The sequence below is a fragment of the Polypterus senegalus genome, chromosome 13, assembly GCF_016835505.1.
Source record: "Polypterus senegalus isolate Bchr_013 chromosome 13, ASM1683550v1, whole genome shotgun sequence".
Classification (NCBI taxonomy): Eukaryota; Metazoa; Chordata; class Cladistia; order Polypteriformes; family Polypteridae; genus Polypterus; species Polypterus senegalus.
This window is the reverse complement of record NC_053166.1, coordinates 132,996,651-133,018,414: the sequence shown is the minus strand read 5'-3', so window position 1 is coordinate 133,018,414 and position 21,764 is coordinate 132,996,651. Positions and strand designations below refer to the sequence as shown.

Below are 21,764 nucleotides of genomic sequence, written 5' to 3'. Positions count from 1 at the left end.
TTCTGTGTTCTGTGCAGGAAAAAAATGGTGTAAATTTAGGGAGTGACCATCGAGGCAGGGACGCCTGTGTTGAGTTTGTGAAGTCAATATCGTCTGTTTTGTTGAATGATGTCTCAAGCCACATGAAACATGTCAAATTCTTTTCAGTCATGAGTGACTCAAGCACTGACTCATCAGTAATAGACCAAGAAGGTATACTACTGAGGTACGTTCATCCAGAAACATTTGATCCCTACACAGCCATGGCTAGCATTGAGAATTTAGAAAATGCCAGAGCAGATGGTGTTGTTGCTGCCATAAAAAATGGTTTGTCAAAATGTGGCATTGATATTGAAAATATTGGAGACAATGACCCAAAGCTTGTGTGCATTAATCTTGATGGTGCTGCAGTTAATCTTGGAGCTAAAAATGGTGTTGCCAGAAAGCTCAGTGATTGTGTAAGTAACAAAGTTCTTGTTACACACTGTGTGGCACATAAACTGGAGTTAGGTGTACTTGATGCTGTAAAAGACGTAGGCTATCTAAAAAAGTTTGAAGACACCATTAAACGCATCTGCAAGTTTTATTCTTTTTCACCAAAGAGACGAAATGAGCTGCAAAATCTTGCGTCAATTTTGAATGAAACCTTGCTTATGCATTCAGAAATAAAAGCCATCAGATGGGTATCATCAAAGTCCAGAGCACTGAAAGCTGTTAGCCAGGATTTACATGTAACTGTTACCCACATGGAACAGATACTTTCCACATCAAACAAGGCAGATGAACTGGGGCAGGCTAAAGCCATCCTACATGACCTCAAGCAAGTAAAATTTATTAAGTATCTATATCTGATGATGGATGTACTTTCTGCTATTACAGCCACCTCAACTCTTTTCCAGAGCAAAGATTTGCTGATATTTGAAGTTAAGGAGGCCATTGACACCTTGTACACCAGATTGCATGCCATGACAAAGGAGCCAGGAGAAAACCTTGCAAAGTTTTATAACCTGTTTGACAAGAAGTCTAGTACATTTGATGGATACTTAAAGCTGTCTGGTGGTTTCAGAGATTTTTGTGAAGACAGAGATGTTCATGATCTCCTGGAAAGCATGGCTCAGTATATACTTACCAGATTCTCTGACCTTGATAAGCCTCCTGTGTCAGATATGAGGGTGTTTGATTTCAGAATCTGGCCACACACTCTGTCTGAACTGAGCACTTATGGAAACTATGAAATCAAGAACTTGTGTCAGCAGTATAGTGATTTGTTGACTGATGAGCAAGTTAAACATGCACCATCTGAATGGCAAGCACTTAAAGTGCAGATATCAATGCAACGGCAGTACCATCCACTTGCTGTCTATACCTCAGTTCTGCAGAGGAAAGAAGAGTCTCTGAAGAATGTTAGTGTGCTGATCTCACTGTTTCTTACAGTTTCTCCTTCCACAGCTTCGTGTGAGAGATTATTCTCCAATTTGAATTTAGTAAAGAGTTCTCTAAGAACCCGCCTGACTCAGGAAAACCTTCAAAACTAGATGCGCATTGTTGTTGATGGCAAACCTTTAGAAGAGTTTGACCCACTACCAGCTGTGGAATTCTGGCTGTCATCTGGCAACAGGCACATCATTCATAAAAAACCTGAAAAGTCATCAGCATCCACTTCTGCAGGACCATCAGTCCAGGAACCATACAGTTCAGCTCAAGAAGAAATGAACAGCATTCAGCCCATGCTGTCTGAGATGGTAAAGATTCTTGGGGGAGAAGATGTTGCAAGACAAAAGCTAAAGAACATGGCAGAAAATGAATCAGGACAGTGCTCTGTTATGTAACTGTAATATATGAAAAAATAACTAGTGCAGCTATAATGAAGGCATTGTTTATTAGTGAGTTAAAATGATAAGGGAATTTTGCACATAATGTTCTAGAGCAAGGTGGCAAAATACTACTCCCTGAAAGAACATTTTTCATTTTTAAAATGGAAGGCAGTTTTATATCAATAAAAGAGATCAGAAAAAATAAACTATTTTTCACTTTTGTTATTTGCTTATGGGCAAGTGAATTTAACTGGCGGACAAGTGGATGTTCTAAGTTTACTTGTCCGTGGACAAGTAGAAAAAAATTGGATTTCCACACCCCTGCTTTGACCTCATGATTCTCATTTGCTCTGACATGCATTGTGGGCTCTAAGGTCTTATATAGACAGGTGTGTGGCTTTCCTAATTAAGTCCAATCAGTATAATCAAACACAGCTGGACTCAAATGAAGGTGATCTCAAGGATGATCAGAAGAATTGGAAAGCACCTGAGTTAAATATATGAGTGTCAGAGCAAAGGGTCTGAATACTTAGGGCCATGTGATATTTCAGTTTTTCTTTTTTAATAAATCGGCAACAATTTCAAAAATTCTTTTTTTTGTCTGTCAATATGGGGTGCTGTGTGTACATTTAATGAGGGAAAAAAATTAACTTAAATGATTTTTGCAAATGGCTGCAATACAAGAGTGAAAAATTGAAGGGGGTCTGAATACTTTCAGTACTCACTATATTTCTTTGTTAGCAATAACTGGCATTAACTAAAAAGAACGATGAGCATAAAAGATTGATTTGAAGGAAAAACAAACTACAGTAGCAATTATTTGTCTCATCACACTCTGTCTTTCGGCAGTTTGCACGGTTAGAGAGTTTTCTTTTTAAATTTGAGCCACACACTGACTAAAACATTTAGATGACTAGGAGCAGAATACTTAAACTGTAAAGCAGAGTGAAAATTCCAAATATTGGATAAGCGACTATTCAAATAAGTTCTTAAATTGGTATTGTGTAAAATAGTAGTAATGGTAGTAATAAACAAGGAATGAATGAGTATGGGAGCAGACTTACTGAAAGATCTGGTAGCAGATTCTGAGGAAATATTACAAAGACAGATTTAAAAAAAAGCACCACAAGCAGAGATAATTACATCATGACTTGGTGGCAACTTATTCCTCACAGAATGTTTATAGTGGGTCCTTCAGTTATTAAAAAAAAAGAAAAAGGCAGGGAGAGGTGTTGGATTGTATTTTTTCAACTTGAAATGTGTTTAAGTGGGCCATTCCTGATCTGTAGTCAAAATGATGACTGATTTTGAACCTGTTTTCTCAGAACTACTGAAAACTACAAAGCTGTAAAAATCTTTAGACTTTAGATCTTTAGGCAGGTCATGTGCTTTCTGTGTGGCTAACGGGTGCAAACTGAATTAATCTGTGTATGACTGTACAGGAAATGGGATTTGCATTTTATTAGTTGTTGTGACCTGAATCAATAAATTACAACAAAGATGCATTTCGTTTCATAAATAGCTGATTTGAGTCAGTTGCTACAGTGTGCATTTGTAAAAGGAAAAGTTTAATGTCAAATACAAGCAGCAGATTTAATTTTTTTAAATTTTTTTTAACAGTAAAAAGGCAATGCTGCTTTTCATTTTTCAACATGGAATCTGCTAGAACAGTGATGGATTAAGGGGATCAAAATTGACATTTTCACAGATAAAAGTAAGCATTTTTTTTTCTTTTTTCTATTATACTTTTATTTTTTCTTCATTTATTTTGTAATTTACAGATTATTTGTAAAGCACATGACCAAATTAATGTCCTGTTGTAGAATTATATGGTTTGAATACCACTGGGTTCAAACTATTTTTCAATTTTCTTAATACCAGGCATTGTAATTGATGTAGTGCTTGTCTTAGGTGCTTGCTTTAAAGAGCTGTGCCTCTCATTTGTTGAGTAATTTTTGGGTAATGTGAAGCGGAGGCACCTTTTATTGTATATTTCTTGTTATTATTATTATTTTTTTCTTTCTTTAGTTCCATTGGTCAGTAAATTGCCATTTATTTCAAATAAATGTTTAACATTGAAAATATTTCTGAATTATGCGTGTGATATTGGACAAAGCATTGTTGTGAATTTTTTTGTTCTCACTTTGGGTTTTTTTTTTTTTCCTATATTTAGTTATTGACATTTTAGGTGTATGACATGAAGCAATACTATTCTTGAATAGCAAATGTATTTGTTCTTAGCTTGCAGGTAGCACAAATATGCGGTGTATTCTTGATATTTCTTTTGCCGCGTATGCTATGTGTACTTCAATTTCCATAAGTTTCTGTAGCTTTTTTCTTTTTTTTTAATTAAGAAGTGAATTAAGCATCTAACTATATTGTTTTGGTGCTCATTAACACTAGCAGAACAGATTACAATGTGGCGTTTTTTTGACACTGGAATATCTGATTTTAGTAGCTTGATAATACTACAATTAGTCATTGGCATGATGCATGCAGATGGAACATGTACAGATAGTGCAGGTTAAGATAATAGTTTGATGGACAGGCAGAATCTGAAGGTAATTGCTATTGTCAGTTAAAATTTATCTCACCATATAACTACAAATGGGGCAGTTTTATGGGGTGTTTGATTTCAGTGTGAATTAAAAAAAAACAAAAAAACAAAGCAACCATTTTCTGTTTGGCAATAAAAAAAAAAAAAATAATTTCAATACTAATATTCTTGTCCAATGAATTAGCAATAATATTATTGAAGAGTACAGTAATATTATTGAACAATGCATTCCTTTTGCTCCAGAGCAATTCAAAGTGTGCCGTATCTGCTTTCTGTATTCTGTAGAAAGCAGAGTTGTAAGAGTTGGCCACATCTTGGTACTTATACTAATGGACTGCTTTAGCTTCGAAAACCGAAAGTGAGACACAATTTTAGTGTTGGCTAATTCATTCTTTTCAATAAATGTAGTATTTTTAGCAGCCCCACAACTGTATCTCTGTGATTTGGTGCTGCTAGTAATAGGCTACATATCGCATTGTATCACATATGTTAACATTAGTCATGCTTCAAAGGATCACGAGCAAAACCACACAAATGTCTGGGCATAATACGATTTAAATTCTAACCTTTATTTTGCTGTCATTGTAGATTTGTCACTTGTACAGAGAGAGTACTTGCTCTGAAACTTTTTGACTTCTTACTTGGTAAAACTATAGTGACAAAGTAGTTTCCTGTTTCTTCCTTAATCTGTGCGAGTTGTTATCTGTGTACTCCAGTTTTTGTCCCATATAAGATGGACACTGGTTAAGTTAACTGTAAATTGTTGCTGTATGTGTAAAGTTGGATATGTGCACACCTTAATCTGAGTGGTCTCTTGTTCAGGGATACTGATTGAGAGGTGAGAGCAGGGACACGAGATAGTCTCCTGACTGAAATTCGCTTGCTACAGCAGTACAGGTATACTGACAGTCCTTCCTTCTTGTGGAGAGTGCTTCTAAAAGAACTTGGAGATGTCGCAGTTTCTGTAACTTGAGTTGTTCTTCCCAGATCTGTTGTCTTAGTTTCCTCCCATATGACAGCTCACTGGGGAAGATCAATTTGAAGCTTGAATTATTGTCCAGTAGGCAAAAAGCAGAAGGGACAGGAGGTATTTCCAGCTCCTCCAAACCTTTTGCTCTACTTTGTACGACATCTCTTTTAAAGTATAATGCTAATATTCTATTATACCAACTATGTGGGAGTGGCATATAGATGTACTTCAATTTTTGAGTAGGTCAAATAAAAGGAGCTTTCTTATTTGTTTGTTTTTGAATATTAACACAGCTGAATAGATTATTCAAGTCTTCGGTGATGGCACTAAAGGTGGTTGTTGTTTCCAAAGGAAAGGTCTTTGGATGTGTTTGATTACATCTTCTTGTATATATGGATTTTTCTCATGATCATCCAGCAACCCTCCAAAAACAATGATTTGGCAGGGAAATTGAAGCACAGCTGTCAGTTGATATTTTGGATTTGAGGAACAATGTAAATTCCAGGTTGGGATACTATAATCAGGTGTGTAGTGTTGTGTTTTTGTTTTGTTTTTTTTGGGCTGATACCAATCACTAATATATCCTGTTACTAGATTGGCAGATGCCAATTCAATTTGTTTGTTTGTTTTTATATTTTAAATCTCTTTAACAAATTTTCATACTAAGCTCCTATTATAGAGCAGCCTCTTTGTTATTGATGTATTATGTTTAGTGACGGTAAAAATACCAAAATATATATAATTCCCCTACAATACATAACCTAATGTGACAGTGTGGGTCAGTGTTATGTATCCATGAATTAAGTAAAGAACCATCCAGTCTTGCTCGCTCTCACTTTGTCTAAGATACAGTGTGACATTGTTTATAAAACAACCAGCCCTGGTATGTGATGGAGTGCATTGGCTAGTGAGTGTTGCATTCACTTTTGGACATGTCTTGATATGGTCATGCACATACTGCAGCATACACTTTTTTTTTTTTTTTTCTTTATGATTCAATCCAGTTTCATCTCATGGTAGTGAGGATTCAGTAACAAAGAGAAATGAATGTCTCTTCCTTTGCCTACCGTAGCAATTACGGAGTCCTCCTGTACTCTGACCCTTAAATGAATAGCAGATGAGTCCCATCCAAAAGCTGAAAAGAATGCTCAGTCTCCCCATTTAAACCAGAGGAGAGGACCATGAGTTTCTCTGATCATTCAGTTGATGTTCCTTTTGGTCTGGGAGAGTGACATGGGTGTGGTACCCCCCAATTGTGGTAGTCTGGAGTCTTTTTAAATCCTCTGTGGCAGTGTGACGTATTCCATCCTACTGTGTCATTTTTAACTCTGTGGGGCAGCTTCATCAACCAGCTTGCAAACTCCTCCTTTAATAGTTTTCAATCTCTATGAGAGAGACAGATCAATTTGCTTTTAATAAAGTTCAAAATAAACCCTAATCAATGCAAACTATACATCTTCTAGGAGTTAGTTCTAGGCTCTTTTTTTAGTTAGTCCACGCATCCTTTTCCAAGCAAAATGGTTCCTTGATTTTTCTATAAACTTTCTTTAATTGACTAGAAAATGACCTGTGTGGTGTATTTGAGGAAAATTTTAAACGCATCACAGGGCTACTGCCTGTTAGTTCAAATGTAATAGTTTTGATTTGCAGTGTGGCTTTGACACTTAGGCAGCTTATAAATTGCTATTCAGGCAAAAACCTATTTTAAAAATGGTATATCTGCAGTTAAATGAATGGTATTGGATGCTGTTTGTAGGGAAGAGGGTATTTCTTTAGTTACAACTTTAGTTTCTCTGCATTCTTGCTTTGCTTTCATTGTTTTAGAAGCATTTTATGCCAGTTAAGGTCTATAAATCATTTCAAAGATTTTTATCGGTATGATGTTGGAAAAAATAGTGATTTCCTGCAGGTCAAAAGTAAACAAATCGGTACTTGTTTCATGTAGTATCTGTAAAGTTAATTTTTTAATGTTGAATTATCCATTCCTGTTTTTAATTTGGGTTATTGAAGAAGTCAACCATATATACTGCCTGCACCACCACCACCTACTCAAAGCTTCATGATGCTCCAACAATGATGGACGGATTATAAGGCAGAAGTCTACGTGACCATCATCATCATCAAGCCCTTCCGTGAGAACCCTAAATCCAAAGAGGACTTTTCATTTATGTTAGGTAGAATGCCCAGAGGGGACTGGGCGGTCTCATGGTCTGGAATCCCTACAGATTTTATTTTTTCTCCAGCCGTTTGGAGTTTTTTTGTTTTTTCTGCCCCCCTTAGCCATTGAACCTTACTCTTATTCGATGTTAATTAATGTTGATTTATTTTGTTTTATAATTGTGTCTTTCATTTTTCTATTCTTTAATATGTAAAGCACTTTGAGCTACTGTTTGTATGAAAATGTGCTATATAAATAAATGTTGTTGTATACAATCTAAGTTGCATTTTCTTAGAACTAAAATAGAAGTACTACTTAATGTAAGACTGAAAGGGTGCATTGATTCTCTCTGCTCTTGTATGTACCAGATTTTAATCCTTTGCACATTTGAAATATCATATTTTGATAATTCATGTGCAATGCTTAAAGTTGTGTTGTACACCATACACTAACATGTCCAAATTATTGCATATCAAAAAAAACAAAACAAATATATATAAAAATTTGTCACCTTTTATTATAATTCAGTATCTGTGTACAGTTGATTGTAAGGAATGCATTGTAAGTCAGATTTCAGGTGCATGCGTTTGGGGAGACCAAATTCAGGAAGGAGGATTGGGCTAGAATTACTTTCAGCTGATGTAAGAGACTGAATAATTTTTTCGGTACTTTTAATGTTAATTTTGACAGTTAGTTAGTGATGCTTATCTGAGCAAGTGGTGCACTTTCATAGTGTGCAGTTAGTCCATGTAAATTTTATGTAGTGTACCTAAATATTTTGTGATGCATTGAAACAATTTTTAAATGTCCACAATATCCTATATCGACTTGTACTTTTTTTTTTTTTTTGCTCATTTTAGGTCAAAATATCGATTCTAGCATTAAGTCTCAACTTTGGAGCAAACTGGCCTGAAAGTTAGGGTTACAGTATTTGCAGGCCCTTCTTATAATGCTCTGTGATTTAAGTGTTTGAAAGACATCTATTTCTGTTTGTTCCTCTCCTTCCTTTTTTTTTTTTTTTAAATCCATAATAAAGTATGTATTTAATTATTAGTCTATTTAGGTCACGATTAATGATGATAATTAACGTTTGCCATTTTCTTTTTCCCCTCACTACCCTAGTTGCTTCCCAGCTAACTCGGTTTCTTTTGCTTGCTTTATAGACTAACTTCACGATTTTGCTGTATTGCTTACTAATGTGTGTGCGTGCAGATCCATTAACAAAAAGTGGCTAAGGGAGGAAGAGTATAATACTCTCGTGAGTGGGTGACATACGTAATCAACAGTTGCACTTCAAATATTTTTACATGTCTTCCTTGCACTCTGATGACCTGTAGCTTTGTATTCCGCCTTTCGTTAATCATTCTGGCACCCATTTAATGTACATGCCCCCACACCTGATTCGCTATGTTAAAGGAAACAAAAAAAATTCAGCATCAGATATCATTTTTGCCATCCTGCCCTTGCAACCAGCATGGACGATTAATAAAAGGTTTAGTTGGAGAAAGAGAGCAGAAAAATTCATAGAACATGAAGGAAATTCAAACCATTTAGTAAATATGGAGGCTTTTTATATGATTTATTGTGAATGAGAAAGGTGTAGATTATGTATCCTGTGTCACTGCACTTCATCACAACCTTAGGCAATATGCAGAAACCTTTGCATTGTTGAATTTCATTAATACATTTATCATTTTAAGAACTGTTGTCTACTGTTGTGGTAAAACTTTTACAATGTAACAGGTTTTATTTCTAAGTTTGATTTATTTTCAATATTTTAAATACACCTATGAGAAAACAATCAACTTTGAGGTGCATCTTACCAATTTTCTTTTAGACTCTAATCATAAATGATGCTGAATTATTTAAATCATTGAACAAGGTGGCAAATGAAGAGTTACATATTTCCATAAACTCTTCATTGCTGCAGCTTATGATTGTGGCAGTGGACAGCTGCTTAAGAAAGGAGTACTAGGTTATTCATCTGCACATAATACTTACAATCTTTACAATTTCAAGAAAACAATTTCTTAAACTTGCATTACTTTTTTGTGAACACATACAGTATAGAGGTATATGCCAAATATTTAAGTATGATTAGTGTATAAATGCACTAAGCTTAGTGTATTTAAGGTACATTTAATGAGATGCTGGGGAAACCAAAAACTACTGTAGACGACAAATAAAACAATGAAAAGATTAAAAAAAAAAAAGAAATAGGAGGCTACAATGAAAACTGAAAGGCAATAGCAGTAGCATGTGTTTGAAGAGTGTACTACTAACAAAATTAAACCAGCTAAGGAAAGTGGTAAGTTTGCTGGACACATGATACCATCTTCATTGGCTCATTCACTTGGCAACTGGTAACCTCTGAGTTTGTTAGTGTTGTATTTGTATTGTATTCTTTATACCTACTGCTTGATTACATTTTACCAGTTCAGTGTGTTCTGACTCATTCTTAATTTTGCTGTCCAAGGAAGATGGCTTGTAAGTCCAATTTTAACTGGGAAGGAGATTTGTCGCTACAGTAAGCCAGTATACCATTCTTTGGCAGAGGCCACCTTTGCACACATGACAGTCGCCCAGGGGATATGTGAAAACAACCTAGAATTCTGGACTTGTGACATAGTTTTAAGTATTGTGCTATTCTGAATTTGACCATCATATTTAAGTGAAGTCTTAAATGATTTTTTCCAAGTATATGGAAATATGTGAAGATAGTGCAGGCATTCTTCAAAAGCTCATTTCACATATGCCAGGGTGACTCTGCAATTTCCCATGTTACTATAATCAGCGACATTTTGTATACAGTACCTGGTAACAGTTATGTAGTTAATAATTTTAAAAACTAAGATTGTGATCAGATTAGTGCTGGGCGGTATACAAGGTTCATACCAAAACGCTTTTTATTTTTGTTATTGTATGGATTTTTCTTATACCGCGACACTGGTTGAAATAGCCTAAACAATGTTCAGAACGTGGCGCAGTGGGGAAACTGTTTAAGGGGGGACATTTTTCACTGCTGCACCGCTATACACGGAGTACATGCGTTAGTGGAGGTATTGAACGGTGAAAATGGACAGAGAACATTTTGAAACTGAAGCTGTAGCAGACTATAAAGTTGAACATGATGATACAGAAGAAATTTTGCAGAAAAAAGGAGCCGTGTCTGTTGTCTGGAGATACTTTGGTATTTTAAAGGTCGGATGTGGACCATTATGTTCAAATGTGTGAATACGGCTTCTATACTACTGGATAATACTGCAAGCCAAGTTGTACTTGTTTTGTTTTTATTTTTTTCATTACTGTGTAATGTACCTAATGTAATAGTGTTAACGACATGTTGAATTTATTCTCAACATTTCTACTTTATTCTCACCATTTATGTTGAGATTAAAATTGACATGTTGTTGACTTTTTCTCGTAATTTGTGGATCATCGTAAACTAAACTTCATCTTAAAATGAATATTTCATTTACTAGATTTTCTCAAACCCCATCATAAGCTATGTAGCACATTAAATGCTTTGTGTTAAGTGTTCCCCGATCCATGTTAATCGTTACACGCTTCTTTAAACTGATTTCCTCTTGCAATAAGAGGAGGTGCAGGCAGCGATCACCACACAGAGTACATTAATTTCATGATATTCCTGCTCTCTGAACATTTAAAATGCTAAGATAATACTTGATATCATTTTTATGATGAAATGCATTAAAGCATGTATTAATCATGTGGGGGCACAGTGGCATGTTTTTCTGGTGTGTTTACTTTCCGTGCTTCAGTTTCCTTTCAAAGTCATGTAGGATGTGGGGTTTTGTTCTGCTATATTGACCCTGCTAGTGTATGTGTTGCTCGTATTCACCCTGCAATGTGCTGGCACCCTGTTCAGGATTTGTTCCTGCCTCGCACACAAAGCTTGCTGGGATGGGTGCAACCCTGAATGGATGGCATACTTAAACATGTATAACAAAGGGTTTTTTTTTTTGGGGGGGGAAGTTCTGAACACTCTGTGGTCCAAGTTTATAACTAGTTTTAATTTCACAAAGACGTTTATCATGTGGTGATTGGTTATGTGGAGAGAGAAAAAGGAAGACTAGGAACTGGGGTTTTGGTATGTCAGACAGATACAGTACACATGCAATAAAGAAAGCCCACTCAGAAGAACATCTATTGAATTCTGTGTTTGTGTCTCTGACCACCAGATCATGAACCTAACATTTACACAATATTTAAGGTAAACCTGTGCGATATCCATTCATACATCGGGTTTTTTGGAACCTTGTCACACCTGCCATAAAGTTCTCTACACTGAACATACACATGGGGACCCCTTACTGCGAGGGAGCAGCACTACCGCCACACTACTGGGCCTGTTTAATACCCGCTTTAATGCATTTCATCATGAAATTGATATCAAGTATTTATCTTGGCATTCTAAATTTTCAGAGAGCAGGAATATCATGAAGTGAATGTATTCTGTGCGGCGATCCCTCTCTGCGCCTCCTCTTAGTGTGGAGGAAGTCAGTTTAAGAAGCATGTAGTGATTAACAACTGACTTGGGGAACACTCAGTACAAAGCATTTAATGTGCTACATTAACTTATGACGGGGTTTGAGAACATCTTAAAATGAATATTTAATTTACTAGATTAAGTTTATTTCATGACATTCTACTTTATTCTCAGTTTTGTCATTAAAGTGGAAATGTCAATTTTAAACTCGACATAAGCGTCAAGAGTAAAGTCAACATGTCGACTTTATTCTCGACATAGTTTTTTGTTTTTGTTCAATGTGGCTCTAATACGCTTCCGTAGGGCTATACCACAAATAGCATTATAAATGTAAGTTGCAGTTTTATTATTTATGTATATAGCTTAGCTTGAAGCAAGGTCAATATTAATGCAGTTTGCCTTAATAATGGTTCAGTTGGTAAAGATGTCATCATCAAGTTGCACTTGTTTTATTTTATTTGGTGAATACTGTGTAATGCACCTGGGCTTGAAGTAATAGTATTTTTACTGGAAGATGCACTATTATTTATTTTATTGTTATTTATTAGTTTAAATATTATGCAGTTTAATGATGGTAAAGTTGTTTAAAAAGTCACTTTAACGTTGAGATTGTTAACATTAACAAAGTGTAGTTGCTTTACAAAAAAGTTTATTATTTCTTTTCTAAGACATGTTCAGTGCAATACAACTTTTGACAATCCCCCTCTGGATATTTTACTAAGTCTAAATGCCCCTTTGGATGGTTGAAAATATGTTGTCAAAATTTTGGTTTAAGTTGTTTGCAAAATTTGTTCAATAAAAAGGCTCTAAATTTTACTACATCTGTCATGCAATGTGCTCCTTCTCTATTAGTGCCACCCCCTTGAAAACTATCACTTTATGGGGCCATGCAAACCTGTATTAATACTTGGGTGCCCATTAAAATGTGTTTTTTTTTTTTTTTGTACAATGTACAGTTCTCGTGACAGTGGAACAGATTATTCTTAACCAGTCTACTGCAGTAATTGCAGTGGAAAATGTGGTTAACATCCACTCATGCATGGGGAAATACTGTTGAATACCATGAAGCCGGTGTAATTTTAAAAAAATACCGTGATATAGAAGTTTGGTCATACCGCCCAGCACTAGATCAAATCTATAGCAAAGTTTTTTTCTAATCTGAAATAATGAGACAGCATGCTAATTTTCAGTCTGGCAACAGAATGCCCAACTGATGCTCTAGGTATATTCTGAAAATGGTTGAATGCATATTAAATTCATGATTTACTGGAATTTGGACTGTGTGAGTGAAATTTACAGTTGTTTTTCTGGTTGTGGCTGCAAGTTGCTTACCTCCAATGTTTCATGTGTGATCACTAACACACAAACGCCTTGCTTTTTGGTAAGCCTATCAACTGTATGCCTAGCTGAAGCACTGCATATGTCTCTAGTACCATTTGATTTCATCTGTCAGCCTACATCTGTGTAGAAGCACATTATTGAAATATATAATTCTTTATCAGTGTATTCCAGAAGTCACTTGTGAGTGCAAGTTTATTGATTGAGGCTAGCTGCATTTTCAGCTCTTTTGTTTTCTCAGGGTAATGGCTAAAGATAATTGATTTAGAAAAAAAAGAGAATACTCAAATACTACCATGTATCTGCACCTTTTGCACTTTAAATAGATTTTACCAAGGATAAAGACCCCATTCCACACAAACACCTGACACAATTTAACTGACACAATCCGTCCTTCAGTCTGAAACACTCATTCACATCGCACATTAAGTTGTTTCAATCTCTGGTGGTGGTTTCATTCCAAACAAGCAAGCTCAATCATAATTTTTTTTTTTTTTTTAAACTCCTGAAAGTTCATTAAACCTTTACTAATTACCCATGAAGCAACATTCAAAACTGTCTGGTAAAACCTCTTAAGACCTTTTAAGAGGAATATTTGTAAACTACAGTATGTCTTTATAAATGTCTTCACTCCAGAATGCTTAGCTAACCTGTCTGCTCTGCAATGAAATGGTTCGTATCATAACAGTCACATGTGAGGTGCCACTATCTTCAGAAACATGTCATTTGCAATGAATAGTTTCCACAGTAGTGTGAGGACCAACACCGGAACATTTTTCCTCATTTACTAATTCAACATGAGTCACACCGCAATTGTTTAGTTGGGTACTGGGTATACAGAAGCACAATAAACCCTTCACTGATGCAGAGTTATTAAGAGCCCATTATACACTTTGTTGGAGTATGCTAGTAATAAATTGATGAATAATGGTAAGTATGTGAAACAAGTACATTTGTCAGCTGCCATCGTTGAATATTCTATGCCAATGAATGCAATATGTAGAGTCGGGGAAAGTGCATCAGTGAAGCCGATAATTTATCCATAACTATTAAAAATAGACAGACATCACGGACTTGGCACATTTGTGAGCTTGTGTGAGAGTTTGGTGGAGCACAATTAGAGTGGAACAGCAGGCACTTAATACCCCTTTTTTCTAGCATTTTGCATGTATCTGATTTTATAGTTCCCAGTGTTTCAATTTTTACATAACATTGACATAACTGAAAAGGAGTTTTCAAGGATGGCTTGAGACTGGCCTGGTGTCAAGAGAAGAAAATCTGTAGGGGGGAATATTAAATTGTGAGGGGTGATTATTTGGTTGAAACTGAGCTAAGTGAAGTGTTACTTTCACTTTCAGTTGCAATAATTGTTGCAGTTAAAACAAATAACAACAAAAATTTGTTTAAAGGACCTGACTGATTTATTTTACTTGATTTTATTTCTGTCATTCTGCTATTAATGACTTCTGATTTTTCTACAATGATCATATCTTTGACTTCATTTGACATCTCCCTTTCCTTACAGAGTCAACGCAAGGTGTGATGGTAGTAGAATTGACAAACGCACCAGCAGTGATTAAAGGATGTTTGCGTATCCATTTTTACTAGCTCTTTTCTGATAGTAAATGGAACTAACTCCCTCTGTAGGCCTTGGGAAATGCTTAATGACATAATTAAACCTCCAGAGTGAGATTGCTGCCTTCATGATCTCTCCTCGCTGTGCTGTCTGCTGTCTCATTCTTTTTACAGTCCAGCCTATTGCACTGAACAGTGCAGCTCCATTTATGCTTATACATATGTAGTTCCTGCAAGTTCTCACTTGCATATTTATTCACAGGTTGCATTTGAGTTTTAATCCAAAATAAACTTGCTATAATTAGAGTATCCATGACTATAGAAACTATACACAGACAACAGTATTCACTGATACACAAATGAAAAATTACCACAAAAGATTTTTCCAAAACTGAAACCTCCTGTTTTAACTCCTTTCTGCAGTATTGAAATATTGAACAGAATCTGTTTTGGCATTGGCTGAATGAGAGCTTATGCTGCAGTGATTCCACGTGGCACAAGTTAAATAAGTGAAAAAGTTCAAATATCATTTTGCCCAAAACTGAGGGGGCACCACAATTTAGTTGAATTCAATTTATAATATGTTCATTATTAAAACACTTACCCATGGTCCTAAAATAAATGCAAATAAAAAACCAAGTGAAAGATCGATTGCCTGTTATGCACATAAATTAACTTAGGTTTATTTCTTTGTTAATCTGTAAAATAGGAATAATATGTGTATTTTGCAATTATAATGAGCAGTCACGCAAAATAACACCTTTCATTGACTAACTAAAGATATTACAATATGCAAGCTTTTTTGGCAACTCTGGCCCCTTCAGGCAGTTTGTAATCATTGTAATCATACCCTAACCTGCTGCACATCTTTCCCAGCTCAGTCCCTCTGTCTAGCCAATCGGTACAGGTCCTTTTCTCCCTCCTTAGTGTCCAACCTCTCATACAACTCTACATACGCCTTTTCTTTAGCCTTCACCACCTCTCTCTTCACCTTGCGCCTTATCTCCTTGTACTTTTGTCTACTTTATGCATCTGACTATCCCACTTCTTCTTTGCCATCCTCTTCCTCTGTATACTCTCCTATATTTCCTCATTCCACCAGCAGGTTTCATTTTCCTCCTTCCTCTTTCCAGATGTCGCACCAAGCACCCTTCTTGCTGGCACCCTTACTACATCTGCTGTAGTTTCCCAGCTGTCTGGTAACTCTTCACTGCCATCCAGTGCCTGTCTTGCCTCTTCCCTAAACTCAACCTTGCAGTCAACTTCCACCATTTGATCCTTGGCTGTGCCCTCACTCTCTTCCTCTTCTTGAATCTCCAACATCATCCTACAGACTACCATCCTATGCTGTTTAACTACACTTTCTCCTGCCACCACTTTGCAGTCTTCAATCTCCTTCAGATTAACTCTTCTGCATAGGATGTAATCTACCTGTGTGCATCTTCCTCCACTGTTTTACGTAACCCTATGTTCCTCCCTCTTCTTAAAATATGTATTCACCACAGCCATGTCCATCCTTTTGGCAAAATCCACTATCCTCTGACTTTCTTCATTCCTCTCCTTGACACCATACCTGCCTATTAAATCTTCGTCTCCACAGTTCCCTTCACCAACATGCCCATTGAAATCGGCTCCAATCACCACTTTCTGTCCCTTGGGTACACTGTTCATCACTTCATCCAGCTCACTCCAAAAACCTTCTTTCTCACCCATTGCACACCCAACTTGCGGTGCATATGCATTAACAACATTCATCATCACACCTCCAATTTCCAGCTTCATAATCATTTCTCTGCCTGACACTTTTTTTTTACCTCCAAAACACTCTTGACATACTGTTCCTTCAGAATAACTCCTACCCCATTTCTCCTCCCATCCTCACCATGATAGAACAATTTGAATCCACCTCCGATCGACCTGGCCTTACTCTCCTTACATTTAGTCTCTTGCACGCACAATATATCAACCTTCCTTCTCTCCATCATATCTGCTATCTCTCTCCTTACTAGTTGCACTGCCAGCATTCAAAGTTCCTACCCTCAGTTCCACTCTTTTTACTTCCTCCTCTCCACCTACCTCCGGACATGTCTCCCTTCTCTTCTTCGGCCAACGGTAGCCCAATTTTCACCAGCACCCTGTTGGCTAGCAGTACTGGTTGTGGTTGTTGTTAACCCGGGGCTCGACCGATCCGAAATTTTGTATTGTTGTCCTCATATTGATTTTGCAAAATTTTACACTGGATGCCCTTCCTGATGTAATCCTCCTCATTTATCCGGGCTTGGGACCGGCAAGAAGAAACACACTGGTTTGTGCATCCCCTGTGGCTGGGTTGCCTTGAAAGCTTGCATATTGTAATATTTTTAGTTAGCCAATAAAAGGTGTCATTTTTGCTTGACTTCTCATTGCATCCACAGTAGCAAACAGTACAACGCCCTACCACTGCAGTCAATTATAGAATGCTTTTTTTTTTTTTAAATATCTACTTTTTACAATCTTTTATGTGGATATGTCTTTTAAAATATATTCTGTCTCATTTCAGCTGCCTTGTGGAGTAATTGAGGCCTATCTTGATGATCAAATAAAAATGGAGCCGAGATGAAAATGGGATGCATTTTAACTCCTACTGAAAGAATGGGCAAGTCAAAACTATTCAGGATTTTTTTACTGCTGGGTTCTTTTTTCATGATTTTACTTATTATTATTTACTGGGATGATGTTGCTTCCAATCACATTTTCCTCCATAATGTGATATCAGGATCTCAGTCTTCACATCTTCCTTCAAATGTGCGATCCTTTCAAAACCAAAATGAAGAACCAGTTTACTCTGAGAAGCTGCCTTTTACATCAGATGTTGAAGACATTCTCCACCAGATTCTGGAGTTTACCACAAAGGGTAATACAGTATTAAATGAGCATAAAGACCAAAGAATAACAAACAAAAAAAGTGTGACTGAAAGACTAGAAGAGAATTTTAGAGGCTATGATTGGAAGTCTCGACACTCGACAAACTCCAATAGAACACACTCACAGATTGAAAGGAAACAACTTGTTAGTTATACTTGCACCAGCTCCTCTCTGGATTTTCCTGGAAAAAATAGGACATTTGATGATATTCCAAATAAGGAGCTAGATCACTTGATTGTTGATGACCGACATGGAATCATATATTGTTATGTGCCTAAAGTTGCTTGCACAAATTGGAAGCGTGTTATGATAGTGCTAGCTGAAAGCCTGGAAAACCAGGGTATGCCATATCTAAACCCTTTAGAAATCCCCAGGGAGCATGTGCACGATGTTAATGCACACTTAACCTTCAGCAAATTTTGGAGACGTTATGGAAAATTTTCTAAACATCTAATGAATATCAAACTTAAGAAATACACAAAATTTTTGTTTGTTCGAGACCCTTTTCTGAGGCTTATTTCAGCCTACAGGAGCAAGTTTGCAATAGAAAATGAAGAGTTTTACAAGAGCTTTGCTGTGACGATGCTTAAAAGATTTACAAATCATACTGACCCTCCTAAATCTGTGGTTGACGCTTTTGCGGCAGGGATTAAGCCTTCATTTTCAAATTTTATTCAGTATTTATTAGATCCACAGACAGAGAAGCATGTACCTTACAATGAACACTGGCGCCAAATGTATAGACTTTGTCATCCATGCCAGATAAATTATGACTTTGTGGGTAAGCTAGAAACTCTAGATGAAGATGCAGAATTTTTATTAAAACTGCTTAAAGTGGATGATCTTGTTCAGTTTCCTCCTAGCTTTCACAATAAAACTGTGAGCAGTTGGGAGGAAGAATGGTTTGCTAGCATCCCAGTTGAATGGAGACAACAACTGTACAAACTTTATGAGGCAGATTTTAAACTTTTTGGATATCCAAAGCCAGAGAAACTTTTACAAGATTAAAAACTGCAAAGTAGTATAATGAAAATGCCATTTTGTGTATTTTTATTTTACTCTTATTTGTGATGAGTGTCAATTGTTAAAATTGGTGAGTGAGGGCGTTGGTTGTTCATAGGTGAATACACTGTGGTGGTTCTTAATGAAATCCTTGCACATGACAAACTGCAAATTTCTTGCATTACCTTAAATATATATTTTTTAACTTGTACAAAAGGATGTTCATATTTTTGCCTGCTTATTATCAAGGCTTAGAGAATATTGTTTATATTTTTATTACTTTTTTCAGGTGTATAATTAAGGTAAATGTGTTTAAATCAGTATATAATATAAATATTGGTGTTAGGTGGAACACATCAGTTTTTCAGAACAGTAATCTTTTGTATCTTCAGGGATGCCACAATATTAATTCATTTTTGTTAAATTTCATTTGAAAGTTTTCAGTCATCATTGTTAAATGATGTATGTTTTATGTCTTAATTAAATTAATATATGGGAAGTGACAGTCAGTCATTGCTCTATTGCCTGATGGTTTTACTCCATCTCACTTTTTCATCCAAGTCAAATTTCAGCCTTTTAAGGCCATGAGATATTATGTGACTTTTCCAGCAATTTTCAGTTTTTGCCTTCATTTACATTATCATCAAGTCAGAGGTAGTCATTGTTGTGCTCCTGTGACCATCAGTCACGCAATGTGACATGCCCAGTGACTTAACTCGCTCTGGCAAATCTAACAGGTGTTTTTTTTTTTTTTTTGTGTTTAGTTGTAGGGCAGGCTTACCTGCATGTGGTAACTGACAACCAATGAAGGTTCATCTGGAAGTATAATGCAAATAATGTAACGAGAAATAAGAAAAATGGGTGTTTTTGAGCATCATAAACGCAAAAGAAGCAGGTCTGTTTGATTTCTTCTGGTTTATGTACTGCGACAATGGAAAAAACAAAAGGGCAGAAATTGCAGCTAAACTCTTGGTCGCTCTTAACCGTTCTTACAGCACCAGCTCTATCATACAGTCCATTATAGGCTGTCAGAAAAAGAGACTCGACTGTGCTAGAATGTATGCATGTATTTGCTAAATTTACTTACCCAGCATGTGGTATTAACCCTCTGTCATGTAAACTGACATGGTTTAGTGATGAGTTGAGCAACTACAGTTGGCAAGTCTGACCTAGACAGTGACTAGAAATTACTTAATTTGATATCTCATTTAAATACACTTGATTTGTTTTACTTTAGCCCCACCCCCTCACTATTTCGTTCATGCCAGACATTTTACAAAATAGTACAAGTGCTTACAGTATTTATTTTTTCTTTTTAAACGATTTAAGTGAAAGCATAAGCAAATTGTGTCTTTAAATTCTCAACAGCATTTTTTTTTTTTTTTTTTTAATTTTGTTCAAAAGGAATACTGGAAATAAAGTCATCAGACTCTGCTTCATAAGGGGGGAAAAAAATAGTACAATACAGAAATGCAACTGCTGGGAATCAATAGGAAGAAAAATGTAACTGGCTTTAAAAAGAAGCTATAGCCTGTTAATTTAAACTTTTTTTTTCTCTTCAGTATTTGGAAGTCCTAGCACATTTATTTGTAGTGCAATATAATGTCTTAATTGTCCTATAATTTGAAACTTAAATATGACCGTATTTATTTTGTAAAATGATGCAATCGGTTTTTCAGGACAAGATGGTTCAAATTTCTCTGTGTTTCATGAACAATTGTGTAATGAAAATAAAATTTATTTATTTTTTTTTTTAATTTTATACCATTACTGTTTTATTGCAAGTATTATGCCACATGAATTAGTGTTCTTGGGTTGGGTTTAAATTTTTTTTGACCTGTAACTTAGTCACAGTTATCCCATGGAAATGATTTTTTAACTGTTTAACTTGTAATTAACAAAATGTGTAAATTGCCAAAGCATTTATCAGAAATGTAAGCTTTTAACCATTTGTACAAGTTCATCAGGTAATTCAGTTCCTTGGATGTATCTCTATAAATTTTAAATTGTAAATGGTCTTCTTTTTCATCAGTACCTTTATTAATGGGTAGTGTTAAGTCACTGTAACATCCCTTTGAAGACTTCAGGTCATTGGATTTGTTAGTTTGTACTTGTAGGATGACAGTTTCATTTTCAAATCTATTAAATGGACTTGCCAAAGGTGATAATTGCAATAAAGAGGAGTATTAACTGAGTGTCTCCATCAGGGTGCGTTAGTTCCACAATTGGGCCACAGTTTGCGTTGGAGAAAGAGAGAACCCTCTCAAAATGACAACAAAACCCAAACACACTACACAATGTTTTTGCTTTGCTTTTATCAAATAATCATTTGGCCCACAATTCACATCGGATCGGGCTGTAACAGAAAAACTCAAATGAAAATTATCAAAATGAATGTGGCTGCAGCAGTTCAGTCTGAGGTGCTCTCAGTGCTTCAGTCGTTCTCTTCAAAAGGTGTTGTCATTGCAGACGTTTGGTGGGCGAGTATGGGATAACCATTTGAAAGTTGCAAGGTTGAGCAGATGAGTGGTTAAGAATTCCCACAATCACTAGACATCCAAGTGTCTGGGTATGGGTAACCCTCTTAGTAACTTTAAGATGATATTGATTTGCTACAGTAAACCAATTAGTATTTAGGAGCTTCATTCCTTTTTGCTGCAAGTCTCAGCATTTTTTTTGCAGAATCCAGTATTCCATGTTTATGTAAAAATCAAGAACTTACAGTAAAAGGAAAAGCAAGCAAGCAATGCAAGAATAATTATAAACATAACATTTTTGTGAAAGAATTCCCCCCCAAAACTTTAGCAATTTTTAAATTCACACTCCATAATGACATTGAGTATTGGTTGAATCTCATGTCTTTCAACAGACAGGCATGTGCTTGTTGAATTTTAACCATAACAAAAATTTTTTTTTTTTTTTGATTCTTTCTTGCAATTTGTAGAAGAAAATTAACT

The 21,764-nt window shown here is 35.9% G+C and overlaps 1 protein-coding gene across 2 annotated transcripts in view; it reads left to right on the top strand.

The window, feature by feature from the left end:
* The window catches only part of chst12a (carbohydrate (chondroitin 4) sulfotransferase 12a), a 30,367-nt gene extending 9,741 nt beyond the window's left edge, over positions 1–20,626 (top strand). For both annotated transcript variants that reach the window (XM_039775042.1, XM_039775043.1), the window contains exons 2-3: positions 3,414–3,507; positions 17,441–20,626. In XM_039775042.1, coding sequence (XP_039630976.1) covers positions 17,497–18,813 — 1,317 coding nt within the window. In that variant the 5' untranslated portion in view covers positions 3,414–3,507; positions 17,441–17,496 and the 3' untranslated portion in view covers positions 18,814–20,626. The remainder of the gene's footprint in view (positions 1–3,413; positions 3,508–17,440) is intronic.
* Positions 20,627–21,764: the final 1,138 nt, after the last annotated feature.